The following is an 18,669-nucleotide window of genomic DNA, read 5'->3' as shown; positions in this document are numbered from 1 at the left end:
ATACAAATGGATGAGACTATTGCTTAACACAATGTAAGCCGCCCTGAGTCTTCGGAGAAGGGCGGGATATAAATTCAAATTTTAAAAAAAACGGATTATTTTTCCTATAACACATCTCTTTATTAACAAAATCTTTTAGGTCTTGAATGAGGTCAGAGGTCTCACTCATCCTGTTTTTCCTTTCCCCTGTTTCAAGGTCAACTTCCTGCAACTCAGAAGTCTTCACAACCAATCTTCGTATTTTGTCACTCCAAACGGCTTGGAAGGTGACAAAATGCAGAGATGGCAATTCTCCATTTCCCCCCAACGGCGATTTTTCCGTTCATTTGCTCATTAGTCTCCCACTGACACCACTCACCTCCCCCTCCTCTCCTCGTCAGCTGCCCAAAAAGAAAATTTTCTCCTTTCTCTCCTGGATCAGAAAATTGCTTGTTTTTTTTTTGTGAAATGCCAAATGGTTTCCAGCAGGCGACAGAACGTTAGACTTGGGAAACGAGATGTCAAATGATAACTTTGGGTATATAACAAAAAACCTTATTTCCTACAAATAAATGGCTTCAGGTGTTCAGCGAATGGTTATCATTCCATCTGTTCCTTTGTCCCCTTACAAGTAGAAGATAATAATCCTCCCAAGAGTAATGCCTAGATTTCTGTGTCATACTTCTATCTGCAAACTGTCAGGGATGAATAACTAAAATTGCATGCCTACAGTTCAAACTATCTACTTTATTGTTCTCTGCCTATAATACAGGAATCTTTCCAGATTGGCTGGAAAAGACTAGATAAGGCTCAATGCCGTTCAAGGAGGGGTCAGGCCTTGCCCTGGAATCCTGCATCCAGTTTTGGTCACCACAATATGAAAAAGATGTTGAAACTCTAGAAAGAGTGCAGAGAAGAGCAACAAAGAGGATGAGGGGGCTGGAGGCTAAAACATATAAAGAACGGTTGCAGGAACTGGGTACGTCTAGTTTAACGAAAAGAAGGACTAGGGGAGAGATGATAGCAGTCTTCCAGTATCTCAAGGGCTGCCACAAAGAAGAGGGAGTCAAGCTATTCCCCAAAGCACCTGAGAGCAGGACAAGAAGCAATGGGTGGAAACTAATCAAGGAGAGAAGCAACCTAGAACTGAGGAGGAATTTCCTGAGAGTGAGAACAATTAATCAGTGGAACAACTTGCCTCCAGAAGTTGTGAATGCTCCAACACTGGAAGTTTTTAAAAAGATATTGGATAATCATTCGTCTAAAGTGTTATAGGGTTTCCTGCTTGAACAGAGGGCTGGACTAGAAGACCTCCAAGGTCCCTTCCAACTCTGCTATTCTATTCTATTCTATTCTATTCTATTCTATTCTGTTCTATTCTATTCTATTCTATTCTATTCATCCATCTCGGGAGCTCCCAGATTTGATAGGAAACACCGGGAACCCGAGCTTCTAATTTTGCTGCAGGGGAGACAATTTGAGATGTTGCATTTCCTCCTGATTTGTTGAGAGTCGAGTGACCCCACGTAGCTGCTTTGCTTTGACTTTCAGGCTGCCCTGGTAAGAGCTTCCCTCTTTGCAAAAATTCCCCAAAATTCCCCAGCCGAGTCTTGATAGATTACTTGTCATCTGATCATGGGGGAAGGTTTCTTTTCTCCTTTTCTCTGGTTGGAAGTAAATATCTTCCCCCATCATAGGGCAGGAACATATATCTTGCAGCCGGGAATTGGCCATGAATAATTCATTGCGACCTAGCTTTTAATGTGCTGGCTGTCACACCGGAGGCGAGCACCGCACCGCACCGCACTCCACTCTGGTGTCGGTTTGACCACCATCTCCGAAGCCTTCCCCACAACTCCCTCGTTCCTTCTCTTTCTCGTCTTCGTGGTGGACATCCCACCTCCCCCAGCCCCATTACCAAGGGAGACCAGTGCAGAAGTTATGAAAGTGTGAATTTAAGGCCACACCGTTTCATATCTGCCTGCCGCCCTTAGAAGGCACCTGTGCACGAAAATATAACGCTCCGTAGAGGGTAAAGAGAGTCACGACGACAATAAATTTCTTTTAATGGGATTTTCTTCCCCCTGGCTCTCTTCTTACCAAGTTTGCCTTTTTTTAGAGATGGCAGGTAGCTCTGGGGAAAAAAAGAAAATTGAGAAGAAGAAGCCCTGAAGGCTATTTCCAACCATTGGCTTTGTCGATGGTGACCGGGACTTGATTTCAAACCAGCCAAGAGAAAGAAGAGAGATTGGGGTCTGAATTGATCAATTTTCTCCATCTCTGTTAAATAGCTGGCCCCGCAGCTATTAGACAAGAGAGAAAATTAGTTTTTAACCAGGTCAGTTAGAAACCTAGGGACCGGGCTTCAACCAAAGATCAAGCTTGGTTAGTTTTAACCTTACTGAAATCTCTCTCTCTCTCTCTTTTTAAATGTGTGTCGTTTAGTGTGTTGTGAGAATTGAGAGTGTTTTGTTGGCTTGCAATTTGAAGGGAGGGGAGGGTTTAAATCAATCATGGTGGGGCGAAAAGGAGAATATTTGTAGCTCAGAGTTGAAATGAAGGGTCCTTGGCGGTCTCTAAGCTTGCTGGTTTGCTTGCAGACGTTTCATGACCCAACGAAGTAACATCATCAGTGTTAGAAGGGAGTGGGGTTTGTGGAGTGGAGGGAGGAGAACGAGGACGACAGGGTGGAAGACCAAAAGGAGGAGGGTCCTTGGTGTCTATGAACTTGGTGGTTTTCTTGCAGACATTTCACGACCCAGCCAAGAAACATCATCATTGCTAAAAGGGAGTAGGGTTTGCTGTTATTCCTCTTATTCACGCCCTTCTAGCACTGATGATGTTAGCTACTTTGGGTCATGAAACGTCTACAAGAAAACAAGCCATCTCAGAGATCACCAAAGACCCCATCAGTCATTGTCTCTACTTGAAGACTGTCTTCCCATCATACCTCCACGTAGGTAGCTCCTAACCATGGATCATGGTCAATATGACAATTGATGGCCAATATAGCTAGAAGAGGCAAAGAGCTGCTGTTGATATTACCGTCTTGAGGAATCCATGAAAATAATTTTGGGTGGCTCATTTTCTAGGTTAAGACGTTCTTCCCAATCAAACAGCTCATGGTCTGGACTTTCTTGGGTTTTTTCCAGGGGTCGGCTGCTGGGGGTTTGCAGGGATTCAGGAGAACCTCTAGCTAAGATTCTGTGCAGTTTGGAGAGCCCCCCAAATCCCACTCCCTACTGGCCCCTCCCACCCTGCCCCACCCCTCTCAGGAGTCACCACGCGGCCCGTTTTGGATGCAGGTAAATGCAAGGCACGCATGGATTTTAGGGGGGGTGAAAAACGGGCCTACCGGAAGTTCGGAAGGCCATAAACGGGCCCATTTCTGGCCTCCAGAGGGCCTCCGGAACCTGGGGAGGCTGTTTTCGCTCTCCCAGAGGCTCGAGAAAAGCCTCTGGAGCCTGGGGAGGGCAAAAAGCCCCCACACACACCACAGTGCAGAGCAGACCCACCCAGCAACCGAGCATAGAACCCCTTGCTAAAATTTTTGAAGCCCACCCCTGGTTTTTTTCCCCCCTCTTGAAAACGTTTTGCTTCTCATCCAAGAAGCTTCAACGTAACATTTAAGCTTAATGTGAACCGCTCCAATCTTGATTGCAGAAAATATGACTTCAGTAACAGAGTTGTTAGTGCCTGGAATGCACTACCTGATTCTGTGGTCTCTTCCCAAAATCCCAAAAGCTTCAACCAAAAACTGTCTACTGTTGACCTCGCCCCATTCCTAAGAGGTCTGTAAGGGGCGTGCATAAGAGCACCAGCGTGCCTACCGTTCCTGTCCTAATGTTCCCTTTGATTGTATCCAACTCGTATGGTTATTTCATGCTTATGTTTATATATATGCTTGTATATCGTATAGTTATTTCACGCTTATATAAACTCTTGTGACAAATAAATAAATAAATAAAAATAAAATGAAATTTCAAAAAGAAACTTTTGGGTCTTTCCTCCTTTCCCTTACAGGTTGGAGACCAGATTCTGGAGGTCAATGGACGAAGCTTCCTCAGCATTTCCCACGACGAGGCCGTGAACCTCCTGAAGTCCTCCCGCCATCTCATCATGACCGTCAAAGACGTGGGGAGGCTACCTCACGCCCGGGCCACTGTGGATGAGACCAAGTGGATCACCAGCTCTCAAATTGGAGAGACGATGGTCCACTCTGCAGGGTTGGTATATCCCCAGACAGAGTTCCTTTGTAGGAGAGGCTTGTTATAAGCACAGTCGGTTGGGTTGGGCACCATGGGCTCTTTCCTAAGAATGCTAAGTTCCCGTCATAGAGTAGACCAGTTTTTCCTCAATCTTGGGACCTTGAAGATGTGTGGATTTCAACGCCCAGAATTCCCACAGCCAGCACAGCTAACTAGGGAATTCGCGGAATTGAAATCGACGAGTCTTCAAGTTCCCAAGGTTGAGAAACATTGGAGTAACAACTTCCTGATAACTAAGGAAGGCCAATCTTTGGCCGAAGGATTAAGGATTCCAGATTGTCTCTCTCTCTCTCTGCCTGCCTGCCTGCCTACCTACCTACCTACTTCATCTACCTATATCTATCTATCTATCTGTCTGTCTGTCTGTTTTTGTCTGTCTGTCTGTCTATCTATCATCTATCAATCTATCTTTATCATCTACCTATCATCCATCTATCTATCTATCTATCTATCTATCTATCTATCTATCTATCTATCTATCTATCTATCTATCTATCTATCTATCTATCTATCTATAATCTATCTGTATCATCCATCCATCCGTTCGTCTGTCTGTCTGTGTCTATCTATCTATCTTTATCATCTACCTATCATCCATCCATCCATTCACCCATCTATCTATCTATCTATCTATCTATCTATCTATCTATCATCTATCTATCTATCTATCTATCTATCTATCTATCTATCTATCTATCTATCTCATCTGTCTGTCTGTCTGTCTGTCTGTCTGTCTGTCTAGCTGTGTAGATAGACAGACATATAATAAAATGTATTGGCCCTCCATCTTACTACAAGGTAACCCTGGGAGGCTTATAGTTGTAAATTAGGTGGTACGGCTGGTCCAGGGAGACGAATTAGGCCTCTTTGATCTTTTTAAACATCCCCTGAATATTTCAAGACTTACACTAACACTTCCATGGATCTCCTGCTTCAAAAGGGAGGAAACTGGGCTGTCAATATACAAGCTTTGAAAGGGCTTCGTGACCAGTTTTTAAAGCACCGCTCGAATTTCTACAGTGTGCTTAGTCAAACGAGTTCTGGTTCACCATACTGGTGCAGATTGGAAATAATAATAATAATATTTAAAAAAATATATTCAGCCCATCTACTGGAAATGGTCTAGAAAATCCAGAAGGTTGCGCTTTGATTCCAGTTTCATTGTACACACGTTGTGCATTGACAATAAAGATTTGATTTGATTTGATTTGTATTCCTTACCTTCTGTGACATCAGATTGACTGATGAGAGAAAGAGAACTCAAGATCGGAAAAAACAGAAAAGAGAATAAAATAATCGTAGTACCAGGTCTCCCAAAACCATAAGATGCCTCTCACTTCTCCCCCCCCCCACCCACTCTCTTCTTATGAATAGAAATTGATCAGTTCACATCAGGATGGACCGGGGCATGATAATTATGATATACTGGTCAGGGGTGAAATGTAAAATTTGTTACTACCGGTTCTGTGGGCGTGGCTTGGTGGTGGTGGTGGTCATGTGACTGGGTGGGCGTGGCCAACTTTTTGTTTTTTAACTTTTAAAAAGCATTTTTTCTACAGCCTCTTCGGCCGAAGAGGTTGTAAAAAAAATGCTTTTAAAAGGCTCCAACGATCCCAATTGAGTTGCCTGAGGCTTTTGTTTTCTTTTAAAAGCATTTTTTTTGCCTTTAAAAGAAAAAAAAAGCCTCTGACGATCAGGCAACTCAGCTGGGATCGTCGGAGCCTTTTAAAAGCGTTTTTTACAACCTCTTCAGCCCAAGAGGTTGTAGAAAAAATGCTTTTTAAAAGACTCTGACGATTCCAGCTGAGCCTCGTGATCATCAGAGGCTTTTTTTTTTTTAACTTTTAAAAACACTTTTTCGGCCGAAGAAAAAATGTTTTTAAAAGAAAAAAAAAATCCTCTGTTGATTGCGCAACTCAGCTGGGCATGGGATAGGTGGGGAGGGATTTTTGCTACTGGTTCTCTGAACCAGCCAACGCCATCACTACCGGGATCAGACGAACCAGGAGCATTTCACCCCTGGTACTGGTGCACGGTTGATGTGACCTGGTAATGAAACATCTGCAGAAAAACCGCTATGCTCAGAGATCATCAGTTACAATCTTCTTGAACCCAACCTTAAAATATTGTTCCAATGTGAAACAGGGCAGCTTTGAATCCTCCAGAAGGAAAGTAATTTCCTTTATGTAAGGAATAACCTTAACATAAATATATAATGGGTCTACGTTTGGAGTAATGGATACATCTGCAAAAGGGACAACCAGATAAATAAGGTAATTCCTTGCTGACAACAACTGTGAAGTTCTTAAATAAATCTGGTGGATCTCTCTGAGGCCCAGAAGGCTAAACTAGATGTGACCCTGATCTTTTGATGTTCTTGATGTGATATGAAGAACGGTTGCAGGAACTGGGCCTGGCAAGTCTAGTGAAGAGAAGGACCAGGGGAGACAGGATAGCAGTCTTCCAATATTTGAGGGGCTGCCACAGGGAGGAGGAAGGGGGTCAAGCTATTCTCCAAAGCACCTGAAGGCCAGACAAAGAATAATGGATGGAAACTGATCAAGGAGACATTCAACCTGGAAATGAGGAGAATTTTTCTGACAGTGAGAGCCATCAACCCATGGAATAGAAGTTGCCTTCAAAAGCTGTGGATGCTCCATCCCTGGAGGCTTTCAAGAAGAGATTGGACTGCCATTTGTCAGAAATGGTGTAGGGCCGTGATGGCGAACCTATGGCACGCATGCCACAGGTGGCATGTGGAGCCATATCGATGGGTATGCGAGCTCAGCTCCGACAAATGTTTCGGGCCTTCTGTGCCCACCAGAAGTCAGGAAACACGCTGTTTCCAGCCTCCGGGATAGGCCCGTTTTCACTGTCCCCAGGCTCCAGATCCTTTCTAGGAGCATGGGGAGGGTGAAAACAGCCTTCCCCATCCTCCACCCCCGAGGCCCCAAAAACAGCCTGTTTGCCAACTACCGGAAGTTGGGAAATGGGCCATTTCTGGCCTCTGGAGGTGGGGGAGAGGGGGAAGCCATTTTTGCTCTCCCAAGGCTCCTAGAAAGGCTCTGGAGCCTGAGGAGAGTGAAAGACGGGCCTACCGGGCCCACCGTACCATCGTATACCAAAAGCAGGGGTCATGCAGGGGGTTGCATGCATATGCGTGGGGGCAGGGTGGGGCGCATAGAATTATGGGTGTGGGCACACACCTGTGTGCCACACCCCACCCCACCCCCGTGTTCCCCTTGCTTTTAGCATGCAATGGCAAAAAAGGTTAGCCATCACTGGTGTAGGGTCTCCTGCTTGGACGGGTGGTGGGTGGGGTCGAACTAAATGATCTACAAGCTCCCTTCCAATTCTGTTAATCTCTGATCTTCACATCTGATCTCCAACACTTGTCAACCTTCAACTTTCAGCCATCTGTCTGAAATGGTATAGGCTCTCTTTACTTGAGCAGGGGTTGAACTAGAAGACCTCCAAGGACCCTCCCGTTATTCTGTTCTTGTGTAACATCACCCAACGGCTAAGGTCTCCTGTCTTATCTTCATCCCCAAGCCTTCTTTTTGGTGACGACAGCTGTCTTTCATTGCAGGGCCCCTGATGATCCCATGGGGGAGACGACACCAAAGGTAAGGTGGACATTTTGAAACTTCTCTTCAAACTGTCTAGAAAGGTACTATTACCATCATTATTCTCATCTTCCCTATTGAAAATAACACTTCCCTGGTATTCAGTGGTGGGTTTCACATTTTGTTACCACTGGTTTGCCTCACACACACGAACCTTCTGCGCATGCACCTGGCCTCAAAAACATGCCCAAATAGGACAGCATAGCCCCGGAGCAGCAGCCACTATCTCCGCTACCGGTTCACATGAACCGGTCTAAACCAGCTGAATACTACCTCTGCTAGTGTTGTGAGAATTACCGTATTTTTTGGAGTATAAGACGCACCGGAGTATAAGACGCACCTTATTTTTTGGGGTGGAAAATAAGAAAAAAGCTGATTGGCAGGTGGATCGGCCTCCCGGAATACCCCCAATCAGCTGTTCCCAGAGGTGAATTTTAGCAACAGGTTCCTTGGTTGTGAGCTCTGTGCCTTGCTTTTTTCTCTGCCTCTAAAACTTCTGAAACTCTGTTTCAGAAAAAACTTTTTTCTGTGTCTGAAAGCCTCCGAAACAACTTCAGAAAAAAAAAGCCTCTGAAGCTCTGTTTGGGGGCTTTTTTTTTTGAAGTTCTGATTGGAGGCTTTTTTCTGAAGCTCTGTTTGGGTTTTTTTTTCTGAAGCTCTGTTTGGGGGCTTTTTTTCTGAAGCTCTGTTTGGGGTTTTTTTTTCTGAAGCTCTGTTTGGGGGCTTTTTTTCTGAAGCTCTGTTTGGAGGCTTTGTTTCTGAAGCTCTGTTTTGAGATTTTGTTTCTGAAGCTCTGTTTGGAGGCTTTGTTTCTGAAGCTCTGTTTGGAGGCTTTCTTTCTAAAGCTTTGTTTCTGATGCTTTTTTCACCCTCTGAAACCTCCGTTTGAGAAGCTGGGTGGGGCGACATTCGGAGTATAAGACGCACCCAGATTTTCACCCTCTTTTTTTGGGGAAAAGGTGTGTCTTATACTCCGAAAAATATGATAGTTGTTTAGCAGAGTGATGGCGTTTGGGGAAAAAACTGTCCTTGTGTCTAGTTGTTCTGGTGTGCAGTGCTCTATAGCGTTGTTTTGAAAGGAGACGTTGAAACTATTTATGTCCAGGATGCGAGAGGGTCTGTAGATATTTTCACAGCCCTCTTTCTGGTTCATGCAGTAGACAGGTGCTCCATGGAAGCTGTTATTCATCATGAATTCTCCGAGTAAGAATGGGAATGGAGAAAACAGCTTTTCTGTTGAGTCGTGTCTTTCGTTCCACTAAGTCTCGCAGCTTAGGTCTAATTTGGTTGGCATGGCAGCATTTTATTTATTGGCAAGATTTTTTTCCCTCCCCCCCCCCTCCCTAGTCCTACCTGGCAATGAAATATTTTGAGCCTCAGATCTCTTGGAGAAGAGCAGGTGGGATTCATCATCTCTGAGCCATGTCTCTTCGGGGTCTGCCAATCAGAAGACGTACCTTAATTGCTTCTTTTGTTGTGGTGGTGGTTGTTGGCGTTTCTCACTCTTCATGCCTCCACTAGACCCAGGCCGCTGGGTTGATCCCAGAACCCATCTCTTCTCCAGTGGTGAAATGTAAAATTTCTTACTACTGGTTCTGTGGATGTGGCTTGGTGGTGGTGGGGTAATATGACTGGGTGGGCATGGCCAACTTTCTTTTTTTTTTTTACTTTTGTTAAGGGTAATCTGGGTTCAAAACCAAGGTTGTGGACTGTTGAGCAGAGTACCCTACGTATGAAAACGACTGAGACTGGTTGTATACAGTAACAATCACTTGCAGACAAACTGGGGTTTGATATTCCTTTACTTTTAGGGAAAAGGCAAAGTCATAGTCCAAAAACAATTCCAGGTCATACACATGTAAAGTCAGTCAGGGATGTTACAAAGTCTTCTTACCAACCTAGACTTGCACAAACAAACAAGCCAGGTCTTCTTTTCAGTTCGGCAAAACACAGTTCAATTCACAACAGTAGGTATCTTGAGGAATTAGTAAGTAGCCACGATCAAGCAACGATCATAAAGCTCAAATATACAGTTGCAGCATGTCTTCAGCTTACAATACTGTAGCCTCCCTGTAGATTCCCCACAAGCCATAATTTAGTAGTCCTTTTATATATTGGCTACAGAGCTCAACCAATCAGGATGCTTGCATGATGCAGCACAGCCTTAAAGCAATATCATGCCTTTATACAAACATGCATAGTTAGTTTATATATTGCCTGGCCAACTAGTTAGGCAAATAACAATTTCCTGACAATGTTTAAAAACATTTTTTTCTACAACCTCTTCGGCCGTTCGGAGTTTATAAAAAAAATGCTTTTAAAAGGCTCTGGCAATCCCAGCCTGATCATCGGAGGCTTTTGTTTTCTTTTAAAAGCATTTTTTTTGCCTCTAAAAGGAAAAAAAAAGCCTCTGACGATCAGGCAACTCAGCTGGGATCGCCAGAGCCTTTTAAAAGCATTTTTTTTTTTACAACCACTTCGGGCGAAGAACTAGTTTTTTTTTGTGCCGAATTTATATTTTACCAACAAAGAAATAAAGGCAGACTAGCATTGCCGAGACTGTTACTCCTAAATTTGTCCTCACTGGAAACTCTCTATCCACCTCTTCGTGGACTGATTCCAGCTGCAGAAGCACTGCTCCTCCTCCTCCTCCTCCTCTGAGGGTTTTGCAGAGTTTCTACTTCTAAAGCCGCAAACCGCCTTCTGCTCACCTTTTTAAAAAATGGGACACCTGCTGAAGTGGCAGAGGTGGGCTTTGCAGATCCAGAGATTTACGAGAGTCTGTCGGTGCTTCTCCCTTGGAGCTTGTTAGCCTTCGTTTCCTGCAGAGCAGAAGTTGCACGATAAGCAGTCTGAATTTTTGGGAAGGCAGACAGGAAGAGGTGGGGGGGAGTAATAAAACACGATAACAGCTATGGAATTGATAGAAGAGAATATTTGCAGCTCGCGGTTGAATGGTGAGGTTGTTGTGACCCAGGCCGAAGTAGGTAGTAATAAACTTAGTCCGTGGAAAATCAAACTTTATTCGAACAGCTGGGAATTATTTCATTCCCAGCGTCATTCAACTCAAAGTAAAACAAATGTCTCCCAACACAAATTCCTCAGTTATCTCACAAATCTTAGTCCAACTAGGCAAACTGCCAAAGGCCCTTCCTGGCAAATGTCCAGAAGCCACAAAAACAAAGAAGTACCCGAAGCAGAGGATGAAGCAGAAGATGCAGCTACAACGTTGTTTTCCGGCAAAGCTCAAATGCCATTGCTGGCCTTTTAAGCCTTATGGGAGGGGCCAGTCATCTCTTGGCCCTACTCCTGAGTTGTCCTCTTTGCTTGAGCTGCTCTTGCCTTCTGGCAGCTCTTCTCACGCAAGCATTAGGAACAGGCTCCTTCTGTTCCTCTGCCTCACTACTGTCAGTCTCTGGAGGCTCTGGAGTCCGCACCTCACTCCCTGATGGCCCTGGCCTCACCTCAGCCTCATCGCTGTCCGACTCCGTTGCCAACTCCGTAGGTTGCTGACAGATCACAACAGAGGTCCCTTCCCTTCCAGCACTGATGATGTTACTTAGTTTGGTAATGAGACGTCTACAAGAAGCTGAGAGAACATCAAGGACCCCGTACAGGTAGTTTATGAACCACAATGGAACCCCCAAATTTATTGTTGCTAAGCGAGACATTTGTTCAGTGAATTTGCCCCATTTTACAACATTTCTTACTTCGGTTGCTAAATGAATCGCTGCATTTATTGAATTAGTTGCGCAGTTGTTAAGGGAATCTGGCTTCCCCATTGACTTTGCTCATCAGCCGGTCACATAAGGGGATCACGTGACCCCGGGACACTGAAACCGTCATGAACGTGAGTCAGTGGCCGAATTTTGGTCACATGACCATGGGGATGTTGCAATGGCCGTAACTGTGCAAAATAAGCATAAGTCACTTTTTCCAGTGCCGTCGTAACTTCAAATGGTCATTAAATGAACTATTGTAAACCTGTAGTCATCGTTCTCCTCTTCCTCCTCCACTTGGCAAGTCCCATTCCCTTCTAGCCCTGATGATGTTATCTAGTTGGGTCATGAAATGACTTCAAGAAAGCAACCAAGCTTAGAGAGCATTAAGGACCCCACAGTCCTCCTCTTCCTCTTCCTTCTCCTTCTCCTTCTCCTTCTCCTTCTCCTTCTTCCTCCCCCTCCTCCTCTCCCTCCTCCTCCTCCTCCTCTTTTCCTTCTCCTTCTCCTTCTCCTCCTCTTCTTCTCCTTCTCCTTCTCTTTCTTCCTCCCCCTCCTCCTCCTCCTCTTTTCCTTCTCCTTCTCCTCCTCCTCCTCTTCCTCCTCTACCCCACACACCCCACTCCATTCTAGCACTGATGACACTACCTAGTTTGGTAATGAAACGTTTACAAGAAAGCAATTTTTTCTCTCTCATATCAAGCGGACCCTGTTGAACGCAACATTTGTAGGCAGGAAAGAGGACTTACCTTTAGGGCTTTTCAAAAGCTTGTCAGCATGGGTGTTTCCCCTGGGTTCACCAGTAGTCTTGTGTATTACCATGTGTTCACATCTGGAGACAAAAAACATCCTTCCTCCACCTTCTAAGGTACCCCCAATCAGAGAATTTAAATTGCCACCAGCAAGTAATCAGAATGGCGCGATTCTGTACTGGCTCCCCATTTGGTGCATCAATGAGCTTATTAAGGATTTATCAGTAGTCTCTCATGAGTTTTAAAGGACAGATTTGCAACCTTGGCAGCTGTGCGAGTCTTTAGTCTGAGGTTTTAAAAAAAAATAGAATTGTACCAAGAGCTGTCAGGCGCGAAGAATCTGGATTGCACATTAAGTTCCAGCTAAGAAGATTTATTGCTCAAGGCTATGGACAAGAACCTAGTCAACAAACAGCCAGCACTACATTGGTGCTAGATAAGAATTAAGGGAATTTAAGACCCACTTGTGGGAACGTAGGGATTCCAGGCTGATTCCTCTCTTGACTTTTCCCCCCAGGGGAACTCTTCTCCTACAGTATAATGGTAGATACTCTTCTCCTACAGTATCATGGTAGATATGGATGGATCTTGACAAACTGGAACCCTGGGCCCTATCTAACAAAATGAAATTCAATGTCAAGAAAAGTAAAGTCTTACGCTTAGGCAAGGAAAACCAAAAGTACATATATAGACTGGGCGAAAGCCAAGTTTAATAGCAGGAACTGTGAGAGGGATCTTGGAGTTTTAGTGGACAACCAGCTAAATATGAGCCAGCAGCGTGCAGCGGCATCCAAAAAAGCCAATGAGATCCTAAATTGCAGTAACAGAGGGATACAATCAAGATCAAGGGAAGTACTAAAAAGCCTTAGTAAGACCACACCTAGAGTACTGCATCTAGTTTTGGTCACCGCACTATAAAAAAGACATTGAGACTCTAGAAAAAGTGCAGAGAAGAGCAACCAGGATGATTCGGGGACTGGAGGCTAAAATATACAATGAACGGTTGCAAGAACCGGGCATGGCTAATCTAGTGAAGAGAAGGACCAGGGGAGACATGATAGCAGTCTTCCAATATTTGAGGGGCTGCCACAGAGAGTAGAGGGTCAAGCTCTTTTCTAAAGCAGGGGTCACCAACCTTTCGGACCTCAGGGATCACTAAATTCATAATTTTAAATTCCGCGGATCACTAATACAAACTGCCTAATGACCAGCTGGGTGGGCATGGCTAGGTGGTCATGTGACTGGGTGGGCATGACCAACTTGATGTCACTCACATCCAGGGGTTTCTTGCCGGCCTCTACTCGCCCCTCCCCTCCCAGCCACTCCTTGCCTCCCCACCCGGGCTCTTTAGAGTCCCAACAGGAAGCAGTTGTTGGAGCTAAGCAGCCACCATGAGAAAGAGTTGGCAAAACAGCTCAGTTCAAATTCGATCAGACCAAGAAGGAGGCTCAGTAGAAGCACCTCACTGAGGACTAGGAGCATAGGCTTTCCAAGGAGAGGGAAGACCTGAAGGAGTGCAAGGCCAGGTACCGGCACCTGGAGGCTCAGCGGACTGAGATGGTCAGCCAGTTCCAGGCCATGATGCAGTCCCACTGGAACAAGGCCCTCTGGCTCTTTGCCATCAGCGGCACTTCCTTCCAGCCTTCGCCCAAAGCCCTGCACCAGGAGGCTGAAGCAGACCCCTAGTCGGAATTTCTTCCCCACCCCCTGACCCACACAAAAAGACCCCAAAAGGGGAGACTCTCTTAGCAACACAAACGTTCATTGCACATATCTGTCGCAGGGGCCATAGTTTGAGGACCCCCGATTTAGTGCAATATAAAAAATGCAAATAATTTTTCTGCGGACCACCAGTGGTCCATAGACCGCCAGTTGGTGACCGCTGTTCTAAAGCACCCGAAGGCCACAAAAGGAATAATGGATGGAAAACTGAACACGGAGGGATTCAACCTGGAAATAAGGAGAAATTTTCTAACAGTGAGAACAATCAACCCGTGGAACAGAAGTTGCCTTCAGAAGTTGTGGGAGCTTCATCCCTGGAGGCTTTCAAGAAGAGACTGTCAGCAATGGTGTACAGTCTCCGACTTGGGTGGGGAGTTGGACTAGATGACCTACGAGGTCCCTCCCAACATCTGTAAAACAGATAGAGCTTTATCTAGAGGCATATAGAGATTAGTTGCAGTTACACAGTGTTATGAACGATCCCCCATTCTGACTCCAGAAAGCCAATTATTATTCCGTACTCAAGGAGATGCCAGGTTAAGGTTTCTTCCCCTAAGAGTCCTTCAGGATATTGAGGGCTCTCCAAACTAGGGAGATGAGAGCAAGCAATTTCAGGAACAAGCCTTAAAGAGGCAAACAGCAGAAATTCAATTGGGCCAAAATTCAGAACCAATTTGTGCTTTTTACTCTCGGCGGTATGTGCAATGAAACTCTTCAAAGGACAATTGATCCCAAAGACGAGTCTGACTCTCGACACTAGGTGAAGCATCGGAGGCTGCAGTGCGTAGGAAAGTGGCACCGGAAGGGAAGAACTAATCTATACAACTCAGCAGGGTGACAACTGGGAAGAAGGAGCATGAAGTAGCCTTTTTATTGTGGACCCAAACAGAGTAGCATTTTACGGCTTTCTTCCTACAGAATTTCAAAGGGCCCGGGAAAAATCCATGGGGGACAGGCCTACAGTATGAAGGGTTAATCTTGAAGATTCCCCATTATCTTCATCCCTTTTAATGCCAGTTGCAGAGGGACGAACAGAAGGGAAGAGAATGGAGGAAGAAGGAGAAGGTGGAGGAAGAATAGAGGAGGAGGAGGAGGGGGGGAGAATAGAAAAGAAGGAGAAAGAAGAAGAGGTGGAGAATGGAGGAAGAATAGAGAAGAATATAAGAAGAATAGAGGAGGAGGAGGAGGAGGAAGAGATAGAGAAGGGAGGAAGACAAGAGGAAGAAGAAGAGAGGAGGAGGAGGAAAAGAAGGAGGAGAATAGAAGAATAGAGGAGGAGGAGGAAAATGAAGAATAGAGGAGAAGGAGAAGGAGGAAACTATAAGAAGAATAGAGGAGGAGAAGGAGGAAGAAGAGAATGGAGGAAGAATAGTAGAGGAGAAGGAGAAGGAAGAGAAAGGGGAGAATAGAGACAGAGGAGGTGGAGGAAGAGGAAGAGGAGGAAAATGAAGATTGGAGGAGTGGAGGAATAATAGGAGAAGGAAGAGATGGAGAATGAAGGAAGACTAGAGGAAGGAGAATAGAGGAGGAGAAGGAAAAGGAAGAGAAGGAGGAGAATATAAGAAGAAGAGAAGGAGAAGGAAGAGATGGAGAATGGTGGAAGAATAGAGGAACGAGAATAGAGGAGGAGAAGGAGGAGGAAGAGAAGGAGAAGAAGAATAGAAGAATAGAGGAGAAGGAGAAGCTCTCTATTGTCTATTGACAAGCATCCCATGGCCCTCACTTAGTCACTTTGGAAACCAAATGCTGGGTGAAAGTGACCGTGGACAGATCCAGCAAGCCCCTCTTACGTTCTCATGGCCAATCCATACGCCATCAGAACCTTCCTCCTAGAAGCCAGAAGGTTCCTTCCGAAGCCCACGGGAGACGTGTGAGTCATCGTTTCCCTTCCGTGATTATCCCTCAGGCTGACAACCCGCAGGCGGGCAGGCGTTTCACCCTCCGCAGAGTAATCAGGCTGATTCTTCTAAAATAAGGGCTACCTTCCAATCAATGCTTCCAGCGGTAACGGGCAGCCGCTCCGTTCCGTTCCGATGCGCGCCCACCACCCCGTCCTTTTTCCAAATCCAGGTTTCTCTGTGCTTGAGAAATTACTGGAAAGGAAGAATGCCAAGGTGTCAAGGTTAAAGCTGAATGTGTTTCCATCAGCATTCATAAGCCTTAGCAGGTAATGAAATGTTTGAACATTTGAAATACAGCTGAAATGCTCTAAGGAAGGAAAAAAATAATAATAACCTGGCACTCCCCTGAATACATATTTGACCTCCAGATGTTTCTTAAAAACACATTCCCGATAGCCCCAGGTAGCTTGGCCTGGGAAGAGAGGGATTGCCCATTCAAGCAACATCTGGAAAAACCCCTGCATTTCCGCTCCCTCTTTTTTATTTGCTTGAAACCCGATTTGGCATTTCGATTTAGTCTTGCATTCTGGTTTCTAGAGGAATTAATTGTTGACCGACACAACACATGGAATTCTTCCATTTGCTAGCCTTCTCGGTTTTCTGTAGACCTTATTTTGGGCGACCTTGTGAGATGGAAAGTTGTATTTGGGCATGCGTGGACACACACACACACCTGAAAGCACAATCGTCACTTCTAGAAACTTAATTTTTGTAACACAGCGTCAGGCATAAAAAAAAATCAGTACCATTTGTAAGGGTGCAGCATAGACAATTTATTCAAGCTATACCCAGGAATCTGGTCAACTAATGTTCAATGCTAAATTGGTGAAAGATAAGGGTCAACGGAATTCAGGGAATTGATAGTGTGATGGTGTGATGGTGTGAAATGGAATATGTTTTATGTTATATTTTAGATTATGTTTGTTAGTTACAATACCCTGTATTCTGTTCTGGGAAGTCTCGGGGGGGGGGGGGGAGGGAGGAAATGTGGGGGGAGGGGAGATTATAAATTGATTGATTGCCATTGTACAGGAATAATGGTAGAATTAAACAAGTTGGAATGGTGTAAAGTCGGGACTGCTCGGTAACCACTCCCGAAGGGAAAGGGTAAGGAAAGAGGAGTAAAGAAGGAAGACAGTAGGTAGGCAGGTAGGTAGGTAGGAAAGAAGGGAGGGAGAAGAAAGGATAGGAGGAGAAGAAGAAGGAGAAGATAGAGGATTAGAAAGGATGGAAATGAGAAGTGGGAAAGAGGAGGGGAAGTAGGAAAGCGAGGAGAAGGATGGTGGGGAAAGTCGAAGAAGGATGAGAAGGGTAGAAAGGATTAAGGGAGGGAGTGGCGGTGGAGCAGCCCTGATTGAGTATAATTTGAGTATAGGATCGATTGTTGGATAAGTGATTGTATTGTACACTGGTCAAATTGTGGGAATTATTATGGAAAATAAAAAATTTTGCCCTGGAAAAAAAAAAGGGTCAACGGAATTCGGCAAAGGTTGGACATGCTTGTGGGCACGCAACGATTCTAAGCTGATGACGTGCTTAACTCCGCCTCCCCCAGCTCCGCCTGCTCTTCTCTTACACACAGAATACTAAACCTCTTACTTAGAAGAGCCCAAGGCACTTTGATGTTTTGCCTACAGCAGATTTCAAACGGAATCCGTAACATCTCTAATTAAAAGACAACAATTATCAAGAAATCTACTTAAACAAACAAACAAACAAAAACCAATTTCTAGCTAAACAGACAAGGACATGTGCGTGGCCCAAGACGTGTTTAAGAAAACCACTTGCATTCATGGGCAGTAAAACAAGAAGGCAGTAAAGGTAAAGGTAAAGGTTCCCCTCACATATATGTGCTAGTCATTCCCGACTCTAGGGGGCGGTGCTCATCTCCGTTTCAAAGCCGAAGAGCCAGCGCTGTCCGAAGACATCTCCGTGGTCATGTGGCCGGCATGACTCAATGCCAAAGGCACACGGAACGCTGTTCCCTTCCCACCAAAGGTGGTCCCTATTTTTCTACTTGCATTTTTTACATGCTTTCGAACTGCTAAGTTGGTAGAAGGTGGGACAAGTCACAGGAGCTCACCTCGTTACGTGGCACTAGGGATTCAAACCGCTGAACTGCCAACCTTCCGATCAACAAGCTCAGTGTCTTAGCCACTGAGCCATCACGTCCCCTTAGAAGAAGCCGATATTTTATTCTAAAGAAGGCTCCTCTGCTTAATGCCTAAAATAATGTTATTCCTGCAATATATTGCTTTGGTGAATGTCATTCTGAAAATACGAGCACTTATAAATCCCTTAAATTGACCATATTCCTCTCCTTATAATTGTGTGCTTCATCATCTATTAGCCAGCCTCCTTTCTCTGTCAGTATTTATTACGAGGGCCACTTGCGCAGAATGTTCATTAATTAATAGGCTACGGATTGTCTAATCCTAATTAATTCTCCAAAGCTGCTCTGTGTTCCTTTCTTCCTAGCCATCTTTTTATAAAGGTCTTACGGGATCTCAAGTAACATTGAGTAGCCTGGTGAACCAAAACCGAGTGATGCTGGAGGAACACGCACGCCACCTCCTGAATGAACCCGAGAGGACCACCATGGCCTACTACCTGGATGAATATAAGGAGAAGAACATCTCAATTGACTCCCTCATCATGGCTCTCTTTGAACTGCTCAACACCCATGCCAAGGTTAGTGCGTG

General features: G+C 45.0%; 1 protein-coding gene across 1 annotated transcript in view; it reads left to right on the top strand.

The window, feature by feature from the left end:
• Positions 1 to 18,669, top strand: part of WHRN (whirlin) — a 128,286-nt gene that overhangs the window by 89,945 nt on the left and 19,672 nt on the right. Inside the window, exons 6-8 of the mRNA XM_058159568.1 lie at positions 4,003 to 4,205; positions 7,837 to 7,873; positions 18,446 to 18,658. Coding sequence (XP_058015551.1) covers positions 4,003 to 4,205; positions 7,837 to 7,873; positions 18,446 to 18,658 — 453 coding nt within the window. The remainder of the gene's footprint in view (positions 1 to 4,002; positions 4,206 to 7,836; positions 7,874 to 18,445; positions 18,659 to 18,669) is intronic.

This window comes from Ahaetulla prasina, chromosome 16, assembly GCF_028640845.1.
Source record: "Ahaetulla prasina isolate Xishuangbanna chromosome 16, ASM2864084v1, whole genome shotgun sequence".
Lineage (NCBI taxonomy): Eukaryota > Metazoa > Chordata > Lepidosauria > Squamata > Colubridae > Ahaetulla > Ahaetulla prasina.
This window is presented reverse-complemented; position numbering and strand designations above follow the sequence as displayed.